The sequence below is a fragment of the Branchiostoma lanceolatum genome, chromosome 9, assembly GCF_035083965.1.
Source record: "Branchiostoma lanceolatum isolate klBraLanc5 chromosome 9, klBraLanc5.hap2, whole genome shotgun sequence".
Taxonomy (NCBI): domain Eukaryota; kingdom Metazoa; phylum Chordata; class Leptocardii; order Amphioxiformes; family Branchiostomatidae; genus Branchiostoma; species Branchiostoma lanceolatum.
In genome coordinates, this window is record NC_089730.1 from 11,600,005 (window position 1) to 11,624,365 (window position 24,361).

The 24,361-nt window shown below is 43.5% G+C and overlaps 3 protein-coding genes across 5 annotated transcripts; 1 reads left to right on the forward strand and 2 right to left on the reverse strand.

Annotated features, from left to right (window-relative positions):
• Window positions 1-1,801: 1,801 nt before the first annotated feature.
• Window positions 1,802-11,057, forward strand: LOC136441399 (pancreatic triacylglycerol lipase-like). Its single transcript, XM_066437678.1, has 11 exons — window positions 1,802-2,082; window positions 3,806-3,989; window positions 5,363-5,576; window positions 5,778-5,886; window positions 6,154-6,270; window positions 7,228-7,347; window positions 7,862-7,981; window positions 8,308-8,436; window positions 9,156-9,282; window positions 9,774-10,001; window positions 10,773-11,057. Exons 1-11 carry the CDS (start codon window positions 2,028-2,030, stop codon window positions 10,849-10,851), a joined length of 1,482 nt encoding a protein of 493 aa, XP_066293775.1. The 5' UTR covers window positions 1,802-2,027; the 3' UTR covers window positions 10,852-11,057.
• Window positions 11,058-13,451: 2,394 nt separating this feature from the next.
• On the reverse strand, window positions 13,452-14,465 carry LOC136442602 (uncharacterized). Its single transcript, XM_066439547.1, has one exon. It carries the CDS (start codon window positions 14,463-14,465, stop codon window positions 13,452-13,454), a length of 1,014 nt encoding a protein of 337 aa, XP_066295644.1.
• A 1,182-nt stretch (window positions 14,466-15,647) lies between these two features.
• LOC136441397 (pancreatic triacylglycerol lipase-like) lies at window positions 15,648-24,046 on the reverse strand. 3 transcript variants are annotated; one of them, XM_066437675.1, is made up of 10 exons: window positions 23,924-24,046; window positions 19,448-19,631; window positions 18,893-19,106; window positions 18,493-18,604; window positions 18,257-18,373; window positions 17,899-18,015; window positions 17,264-17,512; window positions 17,035-17,155; window positions 16,375-16,572; window positions 15,648-15,919 (listed from the first exon to the last, which is right to left on the reverse strand). In XM_066437675.1, exons 1-10 carry the CDS (start codon window positions 23,979-23,981, stop codon window positions 15,829-15,831), a joined length of 1,461 nt encoding a protein of 486 aa, XP_066293772.1. In that variant the 5' UTR covers window positions 23,982-24,046; the 3' UTR covers window positions 15,648-15,828. The 3 variants fall into 3 exon arrangements, with proteins under 3 accessions (XP_066293772.1, XP_066293771.1, XP_066293770.1); XM_066437674.1 differs by lacking the exon at window positions 23,924-24,046 and adding an exon at window positions 22,629-22,786; XM_066437673.1 differs by lacking the exon at window positions 23,924-24,046 and adding an exon at window positions 21,337-21,600.
• Between the last annotated feature and the right edge of the window lie 315 nt (window positions 24,047-24,361).

Below are 24,361 nucleotides of genomic sequence, written 5' to 3' on the forward strand. Positions count from 1 at the left end.
GTGAAGCGGTCTTACCTCAGACTGAAGACGAAGAACGCTTTTTCGTTAGCTGGAAGTGCAATGCGGCTTCGCTATAGCTCCCATATTTAAGGCCCTGTCACACTTGTGCGTATATTCAAGTGCGTGTGAGTTACGCATTAAACTTTGTTTGGTTTAAGTAAGGTTTGCGGGGGAAAAGTTGTTTTCTACTTTGACACACCGTTTTGAAGCCTAGTGATCGAACCTAGGAAAATCACTTATTCGGCTGCAAACTTAACCTAAACCAAAAACATGTAATACGCAAGCAATGCGGGCTTGTATATACGCACAAGCCATGGATGCGTATCAAGGTACAAACGCAGACGATTTGACTTTTTGAAATGACTTTCCTGTCGTCTTCAAACGGATGTAACAGTAAAATTTGAAATATTCAAAATAATGTTTTTGGACATGTCTTTAGTTTTCTACACCAGTGCTTCGCCTGAGATCAACAAAGAAATGATCAAAATTGTTTTGCTTGTACACGCACAGAAGAAGGAAGCGATCAACACTGTGTTATTGAAAAGTCCCGCCTGACTTTAGTCACAGACTATTGTTAGGCTTCGCGGACGTCGTCTTGCATTATACAAAACACTCATCAAAATGCCCTACATGGAGATAAACATTGTTCAGGTTTGTTTGATGAAATATCAAACAAAATACTACATGTATATATAAGCTATATGAAAAAGGAAAATTACATCACAGTTCCCAGCTTCAGGACTTTGATTAAGCTTTCGTTTGGAGGGAAACAACAATCATCTCGCACTGTCTTTTAAGGCCATGTCCTCGAACCAAAACATTGGACATTCCTGGACCAGTGGGTCTTCTTCCTGGCCTGGTGCCCTCCAGGACGTGGTTTGAATATCAAACACCCCTGATGTTTTGTTAGATGGACAAGGCCCCTCACACGCCCCTCTCACTCCCCTGTTCATCCCCTGTCCGGTATGCGCCACCACAGGAGAACCGCGGGCGGCGCCTATCCAACCGGCGGCTGAAGGATGAAGGAAGAAATCGTTAGGACATCGGCGCTGTTCAGAACACGTTAATGAATGCTGACGTTATCGATGGGGAACACAGTATTACATAACCTTTTGGTTTCAAGCCAAACTGCACATTATATTTCTAAAAAAAAGAGCTTCACGAGCTGCAAAAAGAAATATTTCAATGCTATGTTCATAGAACTGGTTATATCAAACAAAGTGACTAAACCATTCAAAGATACCATTTCTGTTGTTTGTTTAAATCAAATTAAATGGTTAAACTGCAAGTGACGCCAGGTCTATTGTGTGGCCCTTTGAACCCCACCACCCCAAATGTGGTAATCCATGTTGTAGAGAGAATGTGCACTTTACATTCCTAGATGCCTATTTGACAATGTTAGATGGTTGTATTGCATCTTGAAAGTAACACCACCGCCCACTCTTCATAGCCCCCCACTAAGACTCATGCCATCTGCTGGTCGTTGTTTGACCTGTCGGACTCACACACACCAAACCTGGCCATTTGAACACACCGTGTGTTTATGTTGTGAAACTAGAGACGACATGTGACATCACGGCGCTTTAATGACATCATGACCTGGTCATCTTTGATTGACAACTCAGTCACATGGTAGGGTCACCCGATAATTACTCAAGTGGATTCAAGTGCCATCAATGGGGGGAATAGTTTAAAGTATTTACATTCCGTGTACTTATTACACGTCACAGAAGGCAGTGAAGCAGAATTGTCGGTCTTCTAGACCACTTGTGATATCATACATTGTCTCAGTTATGGTTTTACAATGCCTAGGCTAGATTTTTTTCCCTCATATGGTGTCTATTCCCCCCTCCATCAAGACCCAAGTGGTAGCTGTCCACGGATCAGATTTGACCACAAAAGAGGCCCAAACTAAACAGTGAGAGAGAACATAAGGGATATACGCTCCAGTCGTTAGCGGCTATCGCGCAGTGTTCTACAACAACTCATGATCAGAAGTCACGACGTCTACAGACATCGGATGAGACATGTTCATTCTCCCGCTACTGTCCATCTTTTACATCGTCATAGCTCGAGCCAGAGGTACGGTTTCTTCATGTTTAAGTAAGGTTGACGGTCGTCTCCTCACCCGGTACACGCTTCCTAGCGGAGTCACGTTGTGCCGGCCGGCGTGGCTTGAAGTGTCTGCTCAGTGCGTCGGAAGTTGCCGCGCGCTAACACTCTCTAGGGCTTATCTGATAAGAGGAGATATAAAACGTGTTTGCGTAGTGCTCTTAAAGATAAGGAAATAAGCCGCAAGCAATTGTTTCTAGCTGCAATTCTGTAGTTTGCAATTCTGAATTTCGCAAAGCTATGCTAGATAAAAGATAGTACCTAATGTAGAAACATAGACTGCATCTTAGGTATCCGACAACACTCTTTTATAGACTCTTTTTGCTGCAACAGAGCTCACAGTCTGGCCCACGTTACAGCGACAGTCGCAAGGTATATGTCTTTGTTGACATTTTGCATTGTGACGGCTCTTTTATCCCCATAGTGGTGTCGCATGTCGGGCCGTACGTCACGTCAGCGAGTTTTGGCCCCTCTTCAAGTGACGAGTTTTAAAAAGAAGCGTTGTTAGCTGTCTCCGTACGTCTGTAGACTTTCCCGCCCATCTTTTTAACACGTCTTCAGATCTAGTTTTCTATTGAGTGTACGCTATCACCTGTCATCGCAGCGATAACCAACATGCTTATGTATTGAACCCAAACAAAAGCATTTTAAAGCAACAAACAAAACATTTCTGTAGAATACACTTTGAAAAACGGATCATAGTTCGCGTGTCGGCCATTTTGTATTAAGTGACGGGGATCGTCGAGTCCCTAAATATGTGCCGCAGACACCATGTTGTGTGCATAGCAAACACATCAACTATGTTTAAGCAGCTATGAGCTGATAGCGCGTCTGTTACTGTTCAACTTGTACATACAATGAGTAAAGTCTAGTACAAGTTACTGGGCGGTGGGCGGCGGGCGGTGGGGGGTTACTTCCACCCCACCCCCTTTCGTCCCAATACAACAATTGCCCCGTATAGCAATGATATGATTGTACTTCTACATTCTCTTGACAGAGCAGGTCTTGAATGATTGCAGCGTTGAATTTGGCACTAGCTAACTGATATTTTGTCTCACCTCTGTCCCCAATTTGACTAAAAAGGAGACGAACTTTCAGCGATTAAAAGACTAGCTGCTATATTTGTGACAGTTGACGTAAGTAGACATCGCTTTGAGACGGTTTATATGTCGTCGACAGATACATTTTTGGAGGGCTCCATGTAACGTGTTACAGTGAACGATAGCAATGAGCTCAAAAGCAACAGTTTTCCTAGTACCTTAGTCGACCTGTACTTTGCACGATGTGCTTGAAAAAAAAACGCGCTAGGACTCATGCGTCCTCACGTAGGGTCAAGTAGCTGACAATGACTATAAATTACTGGTGGTGGCCATTGTTCCCTGTATCCTAGCGACGAGGGGAAAAAGTGGCCGAAGAAAATTACTGAATGGACCAGCGCCAGGCCTAACCTCCAAGCAGACGCATGGTGCCGGCTTGTTCTGACGTTTTTTTGTGGCGTTTTGTCGGCGTTCTTCTTTACATAAAAAATGTTTTTGAAAAGGGGGGAACCCATATTTTAATTTCGATAATTGTCTAGGCGAATGAAAAAAAAAACAGCTTCATAGCTATCATCTTTTAACTACGGTTGCAATATCAATGTTATTTGGCTGTTCCCCATTGTCAGGAACTTACAGTCCTTTCTTACGTCTTTAAGGAGCCCGAGTATGTTACTGGGACCTGGGATGCTTCACGGACGAGCCTCCGTACCCGGAGCGTCTGCCCCAGCCTCCCGAGGCGCTGAACGTGCAGTTCCTCCTGTACACCCGCCACAACATGGACGACCCGCAGACTCTGACTGTGTGGGACGTGCAGGGGGCAGACACCTCATACTTTAATAGGTGAGTCTACGGACATGGTAACTATGATTTCATATATGAAAATGAAAAATATCAGAAATATTGCACCCGATTGTTAAATCTAGACATATAACATTAGATGAGTCAATCGACTGTTTTGAACGTAGAGGGATAGGTTTACATTGAGGGGGTGTGACAGACTGACAGGGTGGGAAAAACGTGATGTGTAAAATATTGTTTCACAATTCAAACGAAAGGGAAAGAGGCGCAAAGTTGTGAAAGTATAGTTTCTGGTCAGTCCAACTTGCTCCCAAGCCTTTCAAACTATAGTGACGGAATCCAGGGTTTGTAAAATCACTGAAGAACGGTCTACTCCTTCCGTAATTAGACACACGACCGGTCCCCTCACATGACAGCTATGACGTCATGACAGTTTACTCTGTCGAGGTGAGGTGATCTTGGGAAAGTTTACTCTTTTTACGGCCGACTTCCCCTGAAATGTTTATCTGTCAAATTACACAAAGCGCAATGTTTAGTCATCTTGACAACGGTACGCGCCACGGATAGCCCCATGTCGTCTGCACCAATCAGCGACCGTCTTGACAAAAGCGCGGGAACATGTTATTTTGGGTTGAACTAATATTTGGTGTATGTACGGCCCCTCCTACCACAAGCCTATTTATAATAGAGTACGACACTCTTGGCGAGTTGGCGTGAGAGAACAAATTTAGAGAAGAGGTCCTAGTATCCCTTCCCGCTGTCGGGAGTCTTCCCGCCTTGACACAGGGCCAAGACCTCCAGAAAGCACCACAGGACGTACTGACTTTGGCAGTCATAACTACTTAAAGATTTCCCTCAGTGAGAGAATGTCTTAGATGAACGGTTGACTGGGAGAAAGGATGTAAGCCATCGGCAGGGGTTGTCTATTATGTTTCTTGGCAGAACCACAAATTTGATGGGACAAGGAAGTCGACAGCCAAGACTGTTCATTGTGACTTAGATAAAGACAAATGTTCTTTAAAATAACAATGAATGTATAAGAAAACAGTATGAATGACTGAAACAAGCGTTGATTTAGAATGAAGGCGTGTCCGAATTCGTCTATCGGCAGCATCTCTCTAGCTCTTTATCACTCTCACGACATGACAGGGCATGCCGGGAACAATGCCAGAATTAGTGCCCTGCCTTCTTAATATGATCTATCAAAACACCATCGAGAACATGTCCTTAATATCATCATAAAACAAAATGGCACCATATAAAAGCTCATACATCTATTAGCACCTAATCCACAAGTGAAGCTTTAACCGTACATACACAACCAAAGTCTGTAGAAGCGCCATCTAGCGAATGGAATAACGTAGTTCTGTACATATTGCACTGTTCATTACCGATATTGACGTTATTCTTGTAAGGACTGCGGACACCAAGGTCATCATACATGGCTTCATCGACGACACCGACGTCGAGTGGCTCGTCAATATGAAGGACGCCATCTTGTACAGGGAAGAAGCCAATGTCATCCTGGTGGACTGGGCGGGGGGTTCGCAGACCCTGGACTACACCCAGGCCGCGTCAGACACCAGGGTGGTGGGGTCGGAGCTGGCCAGGTTCATTATTTTTATAAAGGTACGACGTTTCCCATGATGCAGTTGTTGCATCTGTCCGTCATTTTCAATGTCAAGCTTGAGGATAATTGATTACGATGATATCCATTGTGTGATGAATGTATAACATAAAGACGACTGTGATTTTTTTATTGTACTAATGATGTGATACTTATCATACTTAGGACAATAGATAACAAAGCATTATTTTTCCATTCCGCAGTATTTAAAAGACTATCCAGAAGAAAAATTTCATCTAATAGGACACAGTCTCGGGTCACATATAGCAGGACAGGCGGGGAAGTTATGGAAAGGAATAGGTAGAATAACAGGTAAGATATGCTAATGCACTACTCGAGTGCTCAAACATATAATCAAATATTGAAAACAGAATAGTCGCTAAGAATGTTAGAAGTAATTTTTTATGTAAAGTTTGAATCACTTGGAGAAATCTGTATGAGAAATGATGAGTGTTAATCTTTAGTTGTGCGTCTTCTGAGGCATGCCAAGAGCAATGACCACTGTGCTCTTATTAGCTTCATTACTGTGTACAGGCAATAGTTTTGTTTTATAAAGCCGTTATAATCCTCCCTCCCCAGGGCTGGACCCCGCCTACCCGTTCTTTGAGGGTAAACCACCGGAAGTCCGCCTCGATCCGACCGACGCCATCTTTGTAGACGCCATTCACACCGACGGAGATGCCACTCATAAATTAGGTACAAATTTGAGACAACAAATTTACTCCTATTTTACAGTCCTTTTGGTTTTCATCTTAAGATGACTTAGAACTGTAAATATAAATATTTGGCAGCCGTCAGTCTGATTTATCATAGGTTATGCAAAAGGCCATCTGTGTAAAATATCATATAAATTCAGATGTCTGTCGTAAACTTTTACCAAGTGTGTCAAGGTAAATTGTAACAGGTAACGCCACCCTGATTCCTACGTCATTGGTTGTGATCTGTATCAACATGTTTACCCGCACACAAAGCTGTACACAGGACCCTGACAAACCATGTAAACGGTTCAGTGACACAGTCCAGGCTATCGTGTCACTTACCTGTTATCTTTTGTTTTTGGTGGGGTGTACGTGCCAAAGTGAACAACCCTAATGGTCGGATCCACCGCTAATCTGTTCGTGTCTTATCCTTATCCCACATCTTGTCAAGCGTTTCCTTCAAGAAGAAGGGTTTAACTGCAGACCACACATATTCAGACAGTAATCCTCATCCGAATCAAAACCTTAAAGGGCAACTCTTGACCTTCAGCGATAAAGTGCCACCATGTTGATCGAAACACGAGTGTATGTCAACTTTCTACATAAACAGTATCAATGCATCAGCACTGTGTTTCCCTGCTAAGCTTTCCGGTATAAAATATGATAAGCACCATCGGATCATTGTCTGATAGTATTTCAACTGTGGACAAAAAACACAATCTATTTGTCACAAACTGCCTTAATTCTTGCTCTAAATTCTGTTTGCCAAATGTCAACGTTTCTACAGAACATTATCAATGCATCGACACTATGTTTCCTTACTAAGCTCTCTAGTATAGAATGTCATAAACACCAGCGGATGTCTAATAGTATTTCAACTGTTGAAAAGACCGAAATCCATGTGTCAACACCTCTCTTATCTCTTGCTTTAATTTCTTTTTGCCACATTTTGCAGCCGGTTTTGGCATGATGGACCCTGTCGGCCATCTTGATTTCTACCCCAACGGCGGGATGGACCAACCAGGGTGCGGGGAGTCTCTGTTCGAGTACGTCAGGGACCAGGGTGTCTGGGGAGGTAAGGTTTTCTGTCTCGTCTATTTATTTGTGCCTAAAAAAAGAAAGCATTAGAATGATAAACGCTGCGTATGAGTGAAGTAACAAAAAACACGAAGCCTTTACACTGTTAAAAAAAATGCTTCCCTCCCACCGCCACTAGTTTATTTTCCCAAGTCCAAACTCCTGGTATAGATTATGTTTTGTCCATTTCATGGCATGGAATAGCTTTTCTTTGGTGATCTACGTCTCCCAAGCAAAGTACTGTTCGCTTGCCCTATCTCACAGAGAGCGTTTACATAATTTTGCTTTGCACTGTCCTTGGTGCTGAATGGCTATATAAAAGTACATGAAGCCGGAAAATTGCTTCTTCACTATTTATCTTAATATACATTTTGGTTTCTTCATGCATGGATACAGCAATACTACTGTTTGCACCGTTATATCTAACCGATAGCGAGTAGTAACATGTTGTTGAAGTACTGAGCTCGCCTGTATGGTTGAATAACATCATTCTTTATCTATCCTATCTCCAGGCGGTGAAACGTTTGTCGTTTGTAACCACCTCCGGGCGGTTTTACTCTTCATAGAGTCCATCAACTCCGACTGTCCCTGGAAGGCCTACCCTTGTTCGGATTTTCAGCCTTTTGTAGATGGTAAAATATTAATTTTGTGTGTTGTTATAGTTTTAGGTCGCTACTGTGATTATGATGACGTACATTCTTACAAAACACTCAGCCTAACGATTTTGCTGTATTTTCTCCTCTCTCAACCACAAGATGTTTCACTTATTCTCACATCAGCCTACGGGTAACGATGTAAAATGATTAAAAAGTTATAACTTTATTGAACAACATTTAAACGTTACGTCATACGAATCGTCCAAATTTGTCCTGTTTGCTCTACGTCACTCAACCGTTTAGCTAAAATTGTTGCCGTGTTTTATATACAATGTACTAATTTTCAACTTTTTGAATGTCAGGAAAATGCATGACATGCGGCGACGTAGGTTGTTATTCTATGGGCTACGATGCAGACAAGGCTTACACAGCCGGAAGTCCCGTCAACATTAAACTGTACATGACAACAGCAGACAGCTATCCGTTCTGTCGTGAGTATCTACGTATACATAGAGACTGCATAGAGTACTATATGGTACTACATGAAGACATCCCTCATTGTTATATCTTGAAGATCTTTTATCATTTCTATATTTGATCCGACTTGTTCAAGTCAACTTTGTTGACCAAAACGTTTGTGTTTTTGTCAAGACACACAGTACCTCAAACTAGAAAATATGACGCAAATGATGTAGTCTGCTACTTCTATATTTTCTATTCGTAGATTTGTTCTATTTCAGATACTGTATACTGTTTCTCTCTATGCCCTGTACTAGACACGGACACGGTATATTTTGTGCCTCTTATAACTCGGATGAAGTTGAGTTTAGCGTGGAGTATTCTGATTGGACAATTCAGTGTCATAACCTCACGTTACGTCAGTGCGTGATACCACGAGACCTGGATGTAACCCAAAGTACTACGGACGTCATAGATGCAACCAAATACACCACGACTTTGTTGTTAAACACTCCAAAAACTGCGAAACCGGGGAACAAAATGTTAGGGTGTATATCGTGTATCTACCAACTTAACATTGGGGTCACAATCTACATTGTAGATAAAAATAACTTAACCGCCAGAACGTTGAACTTAGGTTAGCTTAGGGCAATGTCACCAGGCGTCCTTTCGATGTCTTTATAAGGCTGCCGACGAAATAAAAAGATAACCATGGGGGTACATAGTATGATTTTGTATTGCCTCCTTTCAGACGAAGAGCTGCATCACGTCAAGTTATCCCTCAGTAAACCTCCGGACTGCGAGGAGTACAAGGCAGAACAGTTGTATCTGCGTCTGCGCGGGGATAACAAGTCGACCGAAAACACCCCACTGTTAAAGTACGTCACAAGCATTCTATCAGTATCAGTTTACAACATTGTTAGCAATGATCTGTCTGTCACAGATAATCTACATCATCGACGCACTGTTATTGTACTTCTGCATCTGCCTTTATCAACATTAGAGTCGACGTGCTTTCGAAATTTGTTAACCCAGATGATAACGCTACATGTATTTAAGCAATTAAGCAAGCAAGCAGAATTATACATGCATGCATATGTCATTGAAGTGATCCGTCATAACATCAAGACAAAGGTTTATAATTCTTTTGTCAATGTTAAAACCTTCTTTTCAACATACATTTTGCTAATTGCACTTTCATAAATCCTGACTCAGGAATAGTGACCCACTCACCTGTAACACGTGACCTTGTGGGTATTTGACGTCATCAGCGGGTCAAAAGTGCCTTGTTTAAGTTGTATGCGTTTTTTGTGTGTGTAAAATCAGTCCTGTTACTTACACGTGTACCCCTTGTATTGGTATCCCATAGGGACCACCTTTCCCTCGAACACAAGCGAGACAATTTCGAGTTCATAGTGGGGAGTCGGAAGGGGATCGGGTCCATCCGGGGACTTGACCTGCGGTGGAAGCCGTACTCCGACAACATTCTGAGCAGTCTGGGCGTGTTCGCCGAGTGGCTGTTCGCCTCTGACCTCGGCACGTGCGTCAAGTTGGACAAGGTCAGGGTCAACACAGCAGGAGATGTCAACGGAACAACGTAAGTGTTTATTTCTAACTCTTTATGCATCTTTGTTTGTAAAACTAACGTTAACGTATTACATTGTAAAAGTTTCTGAAGTGGTATGAAGTAACTAACTTAATGTAGATTTTTCTTTTCTTGGACCGTGGTAGCTGAGCTACTTCAGTTTGGAAAACTGTCGCTGGGAGGCGTTGCCTGAATAGATATTTGCTTCCGTGAAGGCAATGCAGCTTGTCACGTTTGGTTGGAAATAAATCTATATTGGCGTCGCGGTCTAGCAGCTTATCTAGCTTTGGAGCAAGTTCAAGTTGGCTGCACTTGTAGACGACACAACAATGGATGGAATGTTGTCATGTTGTAAATATCCGTACAAACGTGGCAAACATTTTTCTATAACGCCGTTTGAACGTAGCCCGGTAACCAAACCATTGGGAGCTCCCTTGTATTTCTAGGGTGCTGAGAGTGTTGCTCGCCCGCTCAGGCTCATAAGCACACGCCCGGATTTTTTTTTTTCAATTCCTTCGCTCTTTGGGACGGCAGTATACAGTAAGGCCAAAAGGGACGATAAGCTGGCAGGAAAAAGGCGTTTGATTAGTAGGACTGTGAAAAGTTGAAACACCACTAAGCCGACCCGAGTAGAATGGTCACCAGGCTGTTTTGAATGCATCTCAATGAGATAAGTAGAAGACATGTTGCCGATTACTTTTCCTTTTTCCATCTACTAATAACGCATGGCGTTCTCTCTTCGTGAACTTTCTAATCTAAAAAAAAAAAATCAATTTTCCACAGCACTGAAGTGGTCTGTACCAGGAGGGATCTGCAGCCCGACATCACTCAGACATTCCAGGTAGAAGAGGGCTGCTTGTGAGCGAGTTCGCCGAGGTGCAGTTTGTAGTGATCAGAGAGAGAGCAAGCAGTACGATTTAGGGTTGTTGAGATTATTCTATTCAGTACATACTTATTGACACGAGACACGTGTATTCTACAATAACTTCTGGAATCATGTCTGTGCCGCATCCCAATTGAATAACGAAGTGAAAAACTGTAAAAGTTAGATAGATTGATGAATTTGAATCAGTGATCACGTGGATTGTGTTGAACTGTGAGATTAAAGGTTACGTGGACACAAAGCAAGATGGGTATTCGAGATGGTGCTGAAAATTAGAAGGAAGGTGGACAGTGGCCAAATGAAAGACAGGAAAATAAAAGATTAGGAGCACATTGAATGACAGAAAGAAGACAAAAAGAAGGTATAGGTAGGTTGGGAAGGAAGGAAGGAAAGAAGGAATGAATAAAATACAAATAGGAAAACTAAGATGATTATAATGTTATAAGGGTTTGTGTGAAGATGTAAACAGACATTCGTTTTTGAAATTCAGCCTTCGAAATACAGCCTTTATGACCTAGGTAACATCCGGTAGCAAGGTGCAAGCACAATGCAAGAAGTTGACATTATTTGATTCCAACTTATATCTCTAGTGAATACTGATGTTTATGGATCATTAATGTGTCTTAAAATTAGATATATAAGTTCGTCTAAAGCAGAGACTCGTACTGACAGCTGATCGAACCCTCTAGAGATGTTTGTTGGTATGTAACTATGTGATTCGTGTATGAATGAGGTTATCAGTTCTTTGTGAAATTCTATCGATGACATGGCATGTTTGCCTTATTGACATACTGCCCCTGTGGTAAGGGTTGTTGACTCCATATCTAAAGGTTCTGGTCCCGTGTTTGGGGAGAATCACATCTCGAGCACGTTAAAGATCCCACCACATGTAACGATAACAGTCGGGACGCCTGCCAGGTGATTTGCGCTGTCTGTTCGTACACATCTAATGTATAAATCTGGTATGTTGCATCTGAAGGCAACTTTTTCCGCTGATGAATTTTTTTGTGAATGTATGTTGTGACGGTTTGTGATGGTTACATACTATTTGGTGTTTGGTGATCGCTATTTGACAGGAATGTGTTTTCTTGTTTACACTTGTTTTTGGATGTTCTTGAACTATGTTGACGATATAGTTCATGGTGCTATTAAGTACTTAAGGCTTGCTTATTTGTTGTATTGTATATCTATAAGAGTACAGACTCTTTACAAAAAGTGCCATCGGTGATACGGCATATATTTGTTGCTGTTTGAACCTCGGTTTGATACGGAGTTGATATTGATGTTGTGATGTCTTTGTTTACCGTCTTTTGTCAACATTAAAAAAACCTTGACCTTGAGATCAGCGTCCTGTTTTGTTCTTAGAGTACAGAACTTCTTTGTTTATTAGTGATAGCTGAGATAATGGCAGAGGGTAACTTTGTCTTTTTAAGCGATTGATATTCACAACCATAGCACATTACTTATATTAGAATGAAAGTAGTTTCTGTTCGCGGATGATATGGCGCTTTTGTATGGTATCATTGAATTGCTTCATTGAAGAACCTCTTTCATTTCACTAAGAACTCGTAATAATACCGAGTTATGTAAAGTTGGGAATCAGGCGTGCTGTCTGAACGAACAATATGATGTTGTTGTGGACCATGAATGGCCTACTGGAATCATATCAGTTGTACAAGATATAATTTACTTATCCTGTATCCTGAAGAAGACAAAATGAATTGTAAACATTCGGCGAGTCTATTCTCTGGTATATAGGAAGCCGTTGAATTCTGTCTAACGCAAACGTTATAAATCATGCAGAAGCCGTCAATGGAATATTGGCACAAAGCCATTGCTTCTTGTATGAACACGTATTTCATATTTACCTGCCAAGCGGTATGGATCCCATATTTGCTCTGGCGAACGTTCCATGCAAACTATATTGGAAATTTCACTGTGAGCGTGAGAGATATTGTTTATTAGAATTGGAGCAAAATAATAGATTATGATAGATTCGTCGTTACGTTTCCTGGTAGCTAGGGCATTTTCACTACCTACACAAAACCACGACCTTTGGCCTGCTTTGCATTGTTGGGACAAGAATGAACTTTAACCCTTTTGAACACATGAACATTGTCAACTCTATCATGGCTGCTACCAAAATAGTAATACCCCGCATTGTACCTATTTGCGGTCCTTTGTGGTGGCGGGTCACAAAATTATGTGGTTGATAGAGTGGAATGAATTATAAATGGTGTCGGCCATTTTGTATATGACTCTAGTGGCTCCATAACACTTACCGTGCGCCAGGCTTCATGTTTGTACAAAGGCACTCCTGCCAAATTCAACACAAACACTCTAGCCCACCCCTCCCCCTGACTATGGTATGCGTTATTGTCGACATTTGGCAATGGCTAACTGGTATGTGCCTTAGAGATAAAGATGAAAAGATGACTATCTAATCTTATATCAATGATAACGTTATATGACAAAAGTGATAAATGTTACTTATGTTATACCACGAAATGGCAGAATATGTGGCGTTCCATTAAAATATAGACATAGCAATTTATAGTGGCAAGTGTCTCGACAAGAAGCTAAGACGATCCGTACAGAGCACTTATCCTTTCCTTCAAGGAAGGTCCCTTGGTTTCTTCTGTCTCTCCTCCCCGCATGAGGATGACCGAGTTCCGTTTGGTGAGGGTGGAGTCGGAGCTGGGGCCGGGGGAGGCCGTCTGCTCACCTGCGGGGGCCTGCTGCGGGGCTGCCGCCGGGGTGTCCGTCTTCGAGACGATGATGGGAAGTTGTGACTGCGGGGACGAGATGACAAGAGGGCTCACCGGCGACTTGGGAAGTGGAGACGAGATGATGAGTGGGCTTCGCGGTGATTCTGTCGTCTGTGAGGTGATGATGACCGGACTTCTGGGCTCCGACGGAGGGGACGAGAGAGTCACCGATGTGGCCGGCTGGTAGGAAGGCTGGCTTCGGGCTGGCTCAGACAGCGGGGAGGAGATGATGAGAGGGCTTCTTGGCGGCTCAGAGATGGGGGAAGAGATGATCAGCGGGCTGCGGGGCGAGGACTGAGGGGATGAGGGTATCTCCGGGCTCGGGGGCGGCTCCGTTGAAGGCAGGCTCGGAGGCGGATCAGACAGCGGGGAGGAGATGATGAGAGGCACTCGCGGTGGGTCCGACACAGGTGACGAGATGACGACAGGTGTTCGGGAGGGTTCGGGTTGTGGTGACGACAGACCCGGTGTGTTTTGGGTTGACTTTGCCTGCGGCGTAGAAACACTGTCGGGGCTCTGTGGCGTTTCAAACTGTGGGAACGACGCTTTCCTCAGCGGCTTGGGTCTCGGTGTTGACACAGCCTTGTCAGGCTCCGGGTTTTCGGCCGGTGGCGGCCAGACTCTCTGTCTGACGGGACCGGCCGCCGGGCTCGTCGGGCCGTTCGACATGCTAACCTGGGGCGGTCCTCCCGACGTCCGCCGTAATCCGAGGGCGTTCCTCCCGCTTCTTGCAGGAGACTTGACGCCGAAAATAAACTGCAGCTGATGCTCGGTGAAAACATCGTCTGCTCTGGTCAGCCTGGCAGCGTCCAGTCGTACCGCCATGGTTAGAGATGAGTCTCACAGAACAGTCTGACACAAGGGGTTCACACGAACACTACCTTATTGATCCGCTCATTCAGTCTTCTCACGGCGATCCGCTACAGAGGCCAGTTTGTTGCCAAAGCACACAATCCTCCCGAGCTATGCCTCATAAAAACACGGCGGGCTCGTCCGTAAAAAAGTCTTAGACTCCCTTCAAAGACGGAATTTCCCACCATGTAGTCTCAACAAACACCGAAGTTCGTCTCATAAGCTTAAATGCCTCTGTTTTCGCCCAAAACTACCAGAAACCGCCCAGTCTATCCGGACCATATGTCAGCACCGTGAATGGACGGCCAGTCACGCTCCCCTGCCGCGAACTTTAGCACGCAGGACAACGCCCACCGCTCGGGCACACACCGGTTATTTGTTGATATTTGATGATCACTCATTAGAAGGGCTGTCGAACATTAGTTACTATGGATACCGAGAGACCTTGAACGATAATTATATCCGTGCAGACGGCACAGCACTGGACGACATGGTCATCATCTCAGTATCCAAGGCATGTCAATACAGAAGCTGGGTATATGAGTGGCTGTATATTGCGTATCGGGCGCCACATAATTGCGCATGACAGGTGCACGGAGTGCTACCACTCATAAGCCACCTGTTGTGCTCGTTTCTAGGGACAAAGCCACAAACACACGCCGTTATTTCTTTATTCACATCGTTAACTTGGACAAGAGCACGGATGATAGCAGCGTTTGTCTACAGTACATTGCTACCTAATCAATGACTAACCAAAGTAAACACTTTTTTCTTACAGGACGTTTGCCGTCTATCAGATGTAGTGTAGGTCAGCTGGTGTTGGTGACGTCCCCTGGCGGCCATCACACAAACTTCAGGGTGACTTCAGCTTTATGGCAGGGTACAGGCTGAAAACCTGGCAACTTTGCTGAGATCTTTACGCATGTCTAGTTATCAGTTCTGAAGGGACCAATCTGTGATTGGTAGAAATAGACACTGAATGTAGTTTGTTGATAATAACCATCCACAGATTACCTTTCGTACTTCGTCTCCCTGACTACTTTTCAACTCTTTTTCTACTGTAAAGATCGTTCATTCATTTCTTAGTACACAGTTGAAGTTTTATATCTTATACCATGCACATTTTCTAGATAGAAAAGAAGACAGAACTAGACCTTTTGAAAGTATTGCACTTTAATTTCATCACAGTATTTTTCTACAAATATAATCTGTACCTTAAATGATGGTCCTCACTTAAGCATATTACGCTTTACGTAGATTTTCATGAGTATTGGAGACAAAATACACATGCACTCGTGGCTGATTCAATCGGAACCCACGCTTGAGAGGTACTTGTCTAACCAGTGATGGGGCCACCGCACCCCCCGACAGTAACGGTAATGGTTTCACCCTCCGCCAAGCCGCTAGGACTGGTACAGAACGTCGCTCTATATACGAAATAAAGAAAATATTAATTGATTATGAATAAAATTAGTCTAAAATCCTTAACTCACTAATTCTGAATACTATACCAGTATAAAGACATGTCTATGCAGTTTACACGTAAGTGATAAGAGTACGATTTGAACAAAAGCTGAAAAAACGTAAGTTTTGCTGCATTACCAAGGCCACAGACCAGGTGATCCAAAATTGACCTTGATCTTCGTCTTTCCACCACCTACTCACATACCACATATAATCATAATCCATCCAGAGGTTCTTTAGTTATGCTGACCACAACTATCGGGAAACACACACACACACACACACACACACACACACACACACACACACACACACACACACACACACACACACACACACACACACATTCATACATACATACACGTACAGATACGCCAAAAACAATACCTCCATTTTTCATGAAGGCAATAATACTAACGTGCTGAATGTGTTAGGCCCGGCGGTGTCCACTGTGAGCCTGTCCAGCACCAGGGTGGGGGAGTTGAACCATGTGAAGGGGTTGTACCAGTCGTCGTCCTCCTCCCACTGAACGTCCACACTAGTCACCGTACCCAGGTCAGCAGCCGTCCCCACCATAAACACGTACGTCTGGCCGGGCTCAAAGTCTTTGTCATCTCTGATGGAAAAGGTAAAGATTTAATAAGACTGTCAGAGACAGCCCGCAGAATGTTCAACAATAGTACGTTATTCAGTTCTTCAGTCGTCTACACTATTCGTACGCGCGTCTGACCAAGCTCAAAGTCTTTGTCGTCCCTGACAGAAATATAACATCAATACTGTTAGAAATGGAGCAAAGAATGGCCACACTATTTGATATTTTGATAAGATGTTCGCGTTGTAACATCATCTACTAGTTTTTTTATATATATACAGCCGTGGAAACGTCCTGCAGTTGTTCCACTGTGCCCTGCATCTTGCAAGCACCTCTTTAAGCTCTGAGCGGTGTGTTTTTCCTTCTTAAAAGGACCTAGTCTTTTGTGCTAGATGTCTATCTTCAGTGTGTTGACCAGGCTTGCACAGTGGCATCTTTTACGAGCCTGGTATCTTAGCACAAAAGAAAATTTTGCAGAAGACTTACTCGACGACCATGACCTTTGCGGAAGACCCGCCAGTCCCGTGCAGAGTGACGTACATCTCCTGGACCTCCCTGAAGTCTGCTCCCGCCGACATGGTCAGGCTCACCCGGTGTTCCTCACGGTCTGGAAGACAATGAGCTTCTGTTTCATTTCCAGGAGGTTTCATATATATAAAGCCTCCTTGCTTATACATGTAGCAATTAAAATGAGCTGACATCATTGTAAACTTACGGCAGTACGGAGACTCTCCCTCCGTCGTAAAATACAGCTTGACGTTTTCCGCCCCTGCAGACAGGGTGTTCTTGTCGGCCTCGTACCCCATCCTGTGGCACCCCACCGCACCGCACGTCAGGCACTGGCCGGCCTGGAACGCCTCCCAGTCCGAGCACGGGTAGCCGCGCCACGGGCAGCTCGCGCTGATGGACTCTATGAAAAGCCTGGAAGCCCTCTTGTGGTTGCAGGTGACGAAATACTTGCTGCCTGGAATAGGAGAACATAAATTATGAGGAAAGGGATATATGTACATGTAACTTAGCCCCATGATAAAATATGACTGAAGACGATACCTAATAAACGATCTAGAATGAAGGGAGGAGGAAGAAAGGAAGGAACGAGGGAGGAAAGGAAGGATGTATGGATGGAAAAATGGATGGATGGAAGGAGGGAAGGAAGGAAGGAAGGAAGGAGGGAAGGAAGGAAGGAAGGAAGGAAGGAAGGAAGGAAGGAAGGAAGGAAGGAAGGAAGGAAGGAAGGAAGGAAGGAAGGAAGGAAGGAAGGAAGGAAGGAAGGAAGGAAGGAAGGAAGGAAGGAAGGAAGGAAGGAAAATGTTTAAGAGAGAGGCAATGCAACAGGGAAAACCAGCTCACCGTCTATCAGTCCCTCCGATACGATGAAGTCCAGGATGCTTTCTTCACACCCTGGCTGTTCCGCACCTCCGTTCGGGTAGAAGTCAAGATGGCCGACGGGCTGGGACATCCCGAATCCTGGTTGGAGGGATGGGGACAAAATGATTTAAAGGAGTTGGATGCGCATGGTAATACTAGCATTTGAGAATCAGACCATATGCCTGCTTTAAATGCTACGTGAGCACGAATCTAAAGCGTGCCTCTGTGGTTAAAGACAAAAGCTTGGGCTAATGTGATGATGACGCATTGCGCATTGTGGTAGGAAAATTCACATATTCAATTTTGAGTGCACAGTAGTAAAGATGATTGACATACATACCCAATGTGAGAATACTCTCTCCGTCGGTGTGAATGGCGTCCACAAACATGGCGTCCGATGGGTCCAGGCGCGCATGCGTCGGCATGCCCTGAAAGCCTGGCTCTGCGGCGTCAAGGGCTAATGTGCGAGAAAGGCATGTTGATAAAACACCTCAAGATATGAACTTGCCAATGAAGCGTGTAGCACACTTGAAACTTTGCTGCGCTAGAATTAATAGTTTTATGAAGATGTTGTACCTGTGATCCTGGCGGGTCTGGGCTGCAGTCTCTCCCCTGCGTACCCGCTGATGTGCGCCCCCAGACTGTGCCCGATCAGATGCACGGACGACTCCGACAGGAACGTCAGTTGCTATGGGGTATATTGTAAATTAGACTAGACGTCAAAAAGAGGCCATTCTATGATTGGTCGCTATTGCCAATGTGAACCCGGAGCCTCGAGAACGAGCGGATGGAATTGGACACATGCAGCGTACAGATGAAGACTGGCACCAGTCGCACAATTCACATCCTAATGATATATCATGCGCTAGCAAGGCCATTCGAAAGAAAGAAACTCATGTGTTTGCTGATACACGGAAATACGTAGATCTGAATCGCATTTAACCCTACAGAAAGACACTAGTTCAGTGCCTCTTACCATAAGATAGGTGATGAATCGAGCGATCTGCGCCCCCACCACGCGTGTGTTAGCCGCCACCTGGATGTAGTTGAGGCTGTTGGCGCCGCCGCCCCAGTCCACCACGATGACGTTAACGTCCTCCCGAGCCAAGAAGGCCTCCCGTGCCAGGATCAGCCACTCTTCAGTCTTGTCGTCCATGTAGCCATGGACAAGGATTTTCATCTTCTTCGAGCTACAGTGAACAGAAAAGTGCCTTTCAGACTCGCACACTTCAAAAAGTTAGAGACTAGATATGACATCGTCAACTGTCAATGAGGTTATGTTATTCCTTTTTGTCAGTTAAATGTAATAGTTTGGAAAAAGCATAACGTTTCAAGTTATGTACGGATAGTCATTTTTTTTCTCTAAAGATCTTTTAAATGTTGGCATAACCAAAATATAACGCTTAAAGTAATGAACAGACAGTCATATTTTTTCTGTACCGATTGTAAAAATCTTGTCCTGACCAAAACCTCCCCACCTCTATCCTCCACCAATAAACGCCTCTTCTCCCTCCCCTGTACTACTTCCTACCTGTCGAAGTACGAGTTGTGGACGCTGCTGGCGTCGTCATACATGATCGGCTGCTCGGCGGCGGGGTTGGCGCGGGTGTACAGCAGGAACTGTGTGTTGATCTCACTGGGAGACTCGGGCAGGGCGTCAGGAAAGTCCCCTCCCCGGGAGAAACAGCCCAGCCCGTCATAACACACCTGTTGGGCTGAACATAGGGGAGAAATACAGGTGTGGTCAATATCTGATAACTATAGGCACCTGAAACCGCGCATGCTTCCTTTCCGTCTTAAATGTTATAGTTTAAACGACTTCTATATATTAACACAGCAGCTCTGAATTACAATAAAGACCAATAAAATGCCCCAACTTTGTTTCATAGTGACATCCAGCGACTGCTATAATGCACGAGGCTGCGGCCATATACCGTCGACTCATGCCATATTGCATTAAGCGGTAACTTTCGTATTTAACACTACGAAACACTTTCATTGTGCATTTAGAAACAAGATACTAGTACATTAGCATATACAAATCGGCTAAAAGGTGCGATTGTGAAAGAAAAACACTGACAATGTAATGACGCAATACCACATGTGCTAGTCATGGGACAGCTCAGAACGCTGCAGCAAAACGTCATGGTATCCCCCTTCTGTTATCCTAAATATCACGTGTCTTCTCTGTCTTTGTCCAATAACTGCATGCGCATCATAAAACTGGTAGAAACATGTCTATAGCTGTAAGTTATATCCATATACATTTGTATTCCAACGTCTTTTGGTTGGATTGCCCAAGTGCTCTACGCCTCATCGTGTGAAACCACAACAAGTTACGTCAAAGGAAGGAACATCTCAGGTTACCATCCTGGGACTTGGGTTGTCCATATATGGCGCCAGACCACATGACGTCACTATTTACTCAAACGGTGAAATATATTTCCGCTGCTTTTGTGTTTGTAATGACTAGACAATGAAGGTCGAATGCACAACCAGCCTAAGCAAAATCAATTCGTACGGGACAAAGCCGTTCCAAGCACAGAACCATCTAATCTTTCCATCATCAATCATAAAACGTCCTTATAATTTGTTTAAAAATACTTAGCATTTGACCGTCAGTTTTGCATCACACACAGGGTGATTTTTCACTCTCATTCCAAAACAAAGCTGTTCATGTATTTTGGCACAAGAGACGATTATGTTGGTTGAATCCTAGCTTACGTGCCGATGGCCAGTTTCCCGGCAACACGTATTTAGACTGTATCCGCTCCATGCCTGACAGCACGTAAGTTATTCAAAGGTATGAATGACAAACCTTTACTCTATTTCTGTGTAAGAAATCATTTTATATGTCACAAATAATGAAGAAAATCCTTCTTTAACAGAAAATATGGCTTATTGACTCAAATACATCTCATAAAAGCCAATGATATGGTTATTATTCAGACCAAGGTGGTATGTACAGAGCGTTCTCCACTGTAACCCACAGCAAAAAGCATGGGCGAGTGCAATGGGTTTGGTTACCTGTCTACGCGGTATAGAGTAAACGGGAGAGTTTGCTGACTTGCCAGCGTTGACCCTCACCTGTTCGCAATGTTTACCGTCGCGCCAGACCGGCACAAGGACGACAAAGAGAGAACCTTTTTTCGGCTCTTATCCGTGCTAGGTGTGATCAACACTGACGGAAACTATGCTCTATAACAACATCATGTAGCACAATAGGAATAACTAGTAGGAAGAGTACGTTGCAAACAATCTAACCAACTTCTCGATCTGGCAAAATATTCTCCCTATTTGGACAATGTCTACTATTTTTTAAGTCGCCCAGGAGTCGACTAACAAACAAGACCTTTAGGCACTGTTTACAACTGAGATTTTGTAGAGAAAACATTATCATATCTCAACGTTTCAACTTACCTCTCGCCTCTTGGTGTCCACGGAAAGCAAAATAGAGTCCAATAATTACAAAAACCAAGGTGACGGCGCAACCGAGAGCAACTTTTAGGCGGTTACTGCTACATGATTTGCACATAGTATCCGTAGATTCCGCTGTACAAACTAAACGCAGTTTAAAAGAGGCGGTCGAAGTTGATAGACCGGTCTTTACACAGACAATAAAGAACTGTTCATGTGAGATCACTTTGGTCTGCTGTAAACGGATGAGTTTCGGACGATACCACTTTAGTAAGGAGGTAAGACGAAATCACACATTTCAATTCCTCGAGTTGACTAGAGTTGTTGTGCCGTGAGTATGAGGATGTTTACACGGCAAATTGATCAAACACAATGCTTATCAAGGTTAACCCATTTGAACTTCAGGCAAATAATTCCCTATGTACGTACCTATCACCCCTGCTAGAGCATATGGAACATTCCACTCAGGTATTGTATGACTGTTATGGTAACCCGCGGACGTTTTTCTGCATTTGTCAGGGGCTATATCCTTGTTTTGCGGAAGTTATTGCGTCAGGTTTTACCGAAACAGAAAGGAAGTAACGGCCAACTACTCATCACCACGGGACGTTTTTGTGTAAGTTCAAAAATCCCCGAGTCAGAATATTCCCATTTGGGGCCTTCACAGGTAGTTGGTGACGTCACCGACTGTTGAGTTAACACTTTGATTACTTCAAAGCTAGGCCTTCAGTAACACCGCCCCCCTCCCCACCCTAGAACCTACATTTTCTTTTACTCCACTACTTGGCATCAACTATACCGGATTTTTCTTTAAATTTATCTTTGTTCAACTCCAGGACCATACAAATATATTGTAAAATGTACGCATAGCACAAGAAGGCGCGTGCGCGTGGGGATTCCTTTCAATATGGATTTTACGATAGGGGGAATAAATTAGGGAATCGTCACTTACGGATGTTAACAAATGACAGTATGAGAACTCTTAATTCTACGTTACATATGTGACACTAGCTAGATGATAAGGGGGTTGAAAATATTTCTACAACGAAAAGGCCCCATTAACTAGAAATGAATACACCCATTAAACGCCCACGTTGGTTTTGGACACCAGCTATCATCAGTAATGTTACTCCCCCAGTGGCTATACTTTAGGCATTCTTTGAAAAATGCAGCGAGTCATCTTTTGCTTTGTGGCTACATGCTGATAAAGTTACATGATGTGTGTTTTGATACTGATCGGTCAAATAATTATTGGTAAAATAAGTGTGCTTCGCTACCGAACTTGCGCCACCTACCTTTCCAAGGCTGATTTGCACGCCTAAAAAGCCCCAAAAAGATCACAAGGAAGTTGACGGTCCCTTGCTTCATGGGATAGTCATGAAATAGCTAGTATTTGCAGAGGATAGCATGAGAGACACTGGTGCAACGTTCCTATCTATACACAGTCTGTTGGGATGTCAGGGTCGTTAAGTAGTGTAACCGGTTCCACCCTTTTGCTCGGGGGGGACTGCCCCGCCCACGGTATCGTAAGCATAGTATAGTATGTCATAAACATGTACTATAGGGTACTCTCTTCACTGTCAATAATGTTAATTGCCAGGATAAAACGTTATTCATAGCTAATGCCCCCTTATCGTTTTGTTTCTTCGATTTTACGAGTAACAGTTGATGTTTTGCCGAACGTTGACAGTATCGTATCGGGGGTTTATTAGGAATATAACCAATCAGTGTAGAACATGTTAGTCGAAAGAAGAAAACTCTCAACAAAATGTTAGTAAGAAGTTGCGTCGCTTACCTAACCCAGGCAGATCTGCATGCTCACAAAGTCCCAAAACGATCAGAAAGAAGTTGCAGTACATTGCTTCGTGGAATGTCAGTACATTGAATAGTATTTGAAAGACGACTGACAAAAACTGCCGTGGTATTCCTCAGCCTGTGCACTTAACCGTCTGCCCCCCGAAGCCACGTGCTACAGTCTTAAGTAGAGTAACCGGTTTATGCAAAAAGGTTAAAGACTTTGCTATAATAAACTAACATGTTAGTTCTTTCATGCCCATATAACTAGTAGTTTTCACCATATCAATTTATGCATTGCACCAATTCCGTTTTCTTGAATGTATGTACAACAAATTAAAGGCCTTACGTATGAATTACTTCGATAAGTTGTCCTGCTTCCAAAAATAACCCGTCAGTCTCACTAAAAATGTATAGTACAGCAAACACTTTCTATTTTACCCGTGAAAGGCGCTAATGTACCTCCGAAACTCAAACTTTTCATTCTTCTGCATGAATATGCTGCTGTCGATTTTTACGCTTTGTTACGTTCTAAGTTCTAACCCAATCTGTACACATAAGTCTTCGGAAAAAGAAAAAATGGTACGATCGCTGTCGTACGCCTGTCATGCCTATTCCTAGTAAAATACGCGGGCCCTTGTTGGTAGTTTATTGTCGCGGTACACAATGTATCATAAAATACCCATCTTACGACACCATCTTACGCAAACGCTGTTACACCGTATGTATTTTTCCGTAGATTATAGATTAACAAACGTACAAATTAGTATATACGATGTGAAGCCCGAAAACATACCATTTGCGGCCACCACTACCTCGGCCAACACCAGCAAAGCGCACAGAAAGTGTTCCATATTGGTGAAAAATTACTTTCGAAGGTACGCATGAAGTATGGACTTATGGTGTCAACACAGCTTATATATAGTGATGTATTTGTACAAGGTGGGAAAATGTACATGCATACGTAAACATTTGTTCCGGGATCCGGTCACTTCTGTGAACCGACATGAATTTCTTTGAAATAATAAAGTATAGGAACGTATTGTTGACAAAATTATGGATGTAAAACTTTTGATTTGAGGTAGGCTGCTTCTGTTACTACCATTTCATTTCTCGACGATAGGTTCAGTGACATTTGAAAAGAAAATATTACGGCATCCTTCATCTTCAGTCTTTTCTCCAAAATATTCCAACTTTTCTGGCAAGTACTTTTCGTAAAAGAAATTTTTTTTTG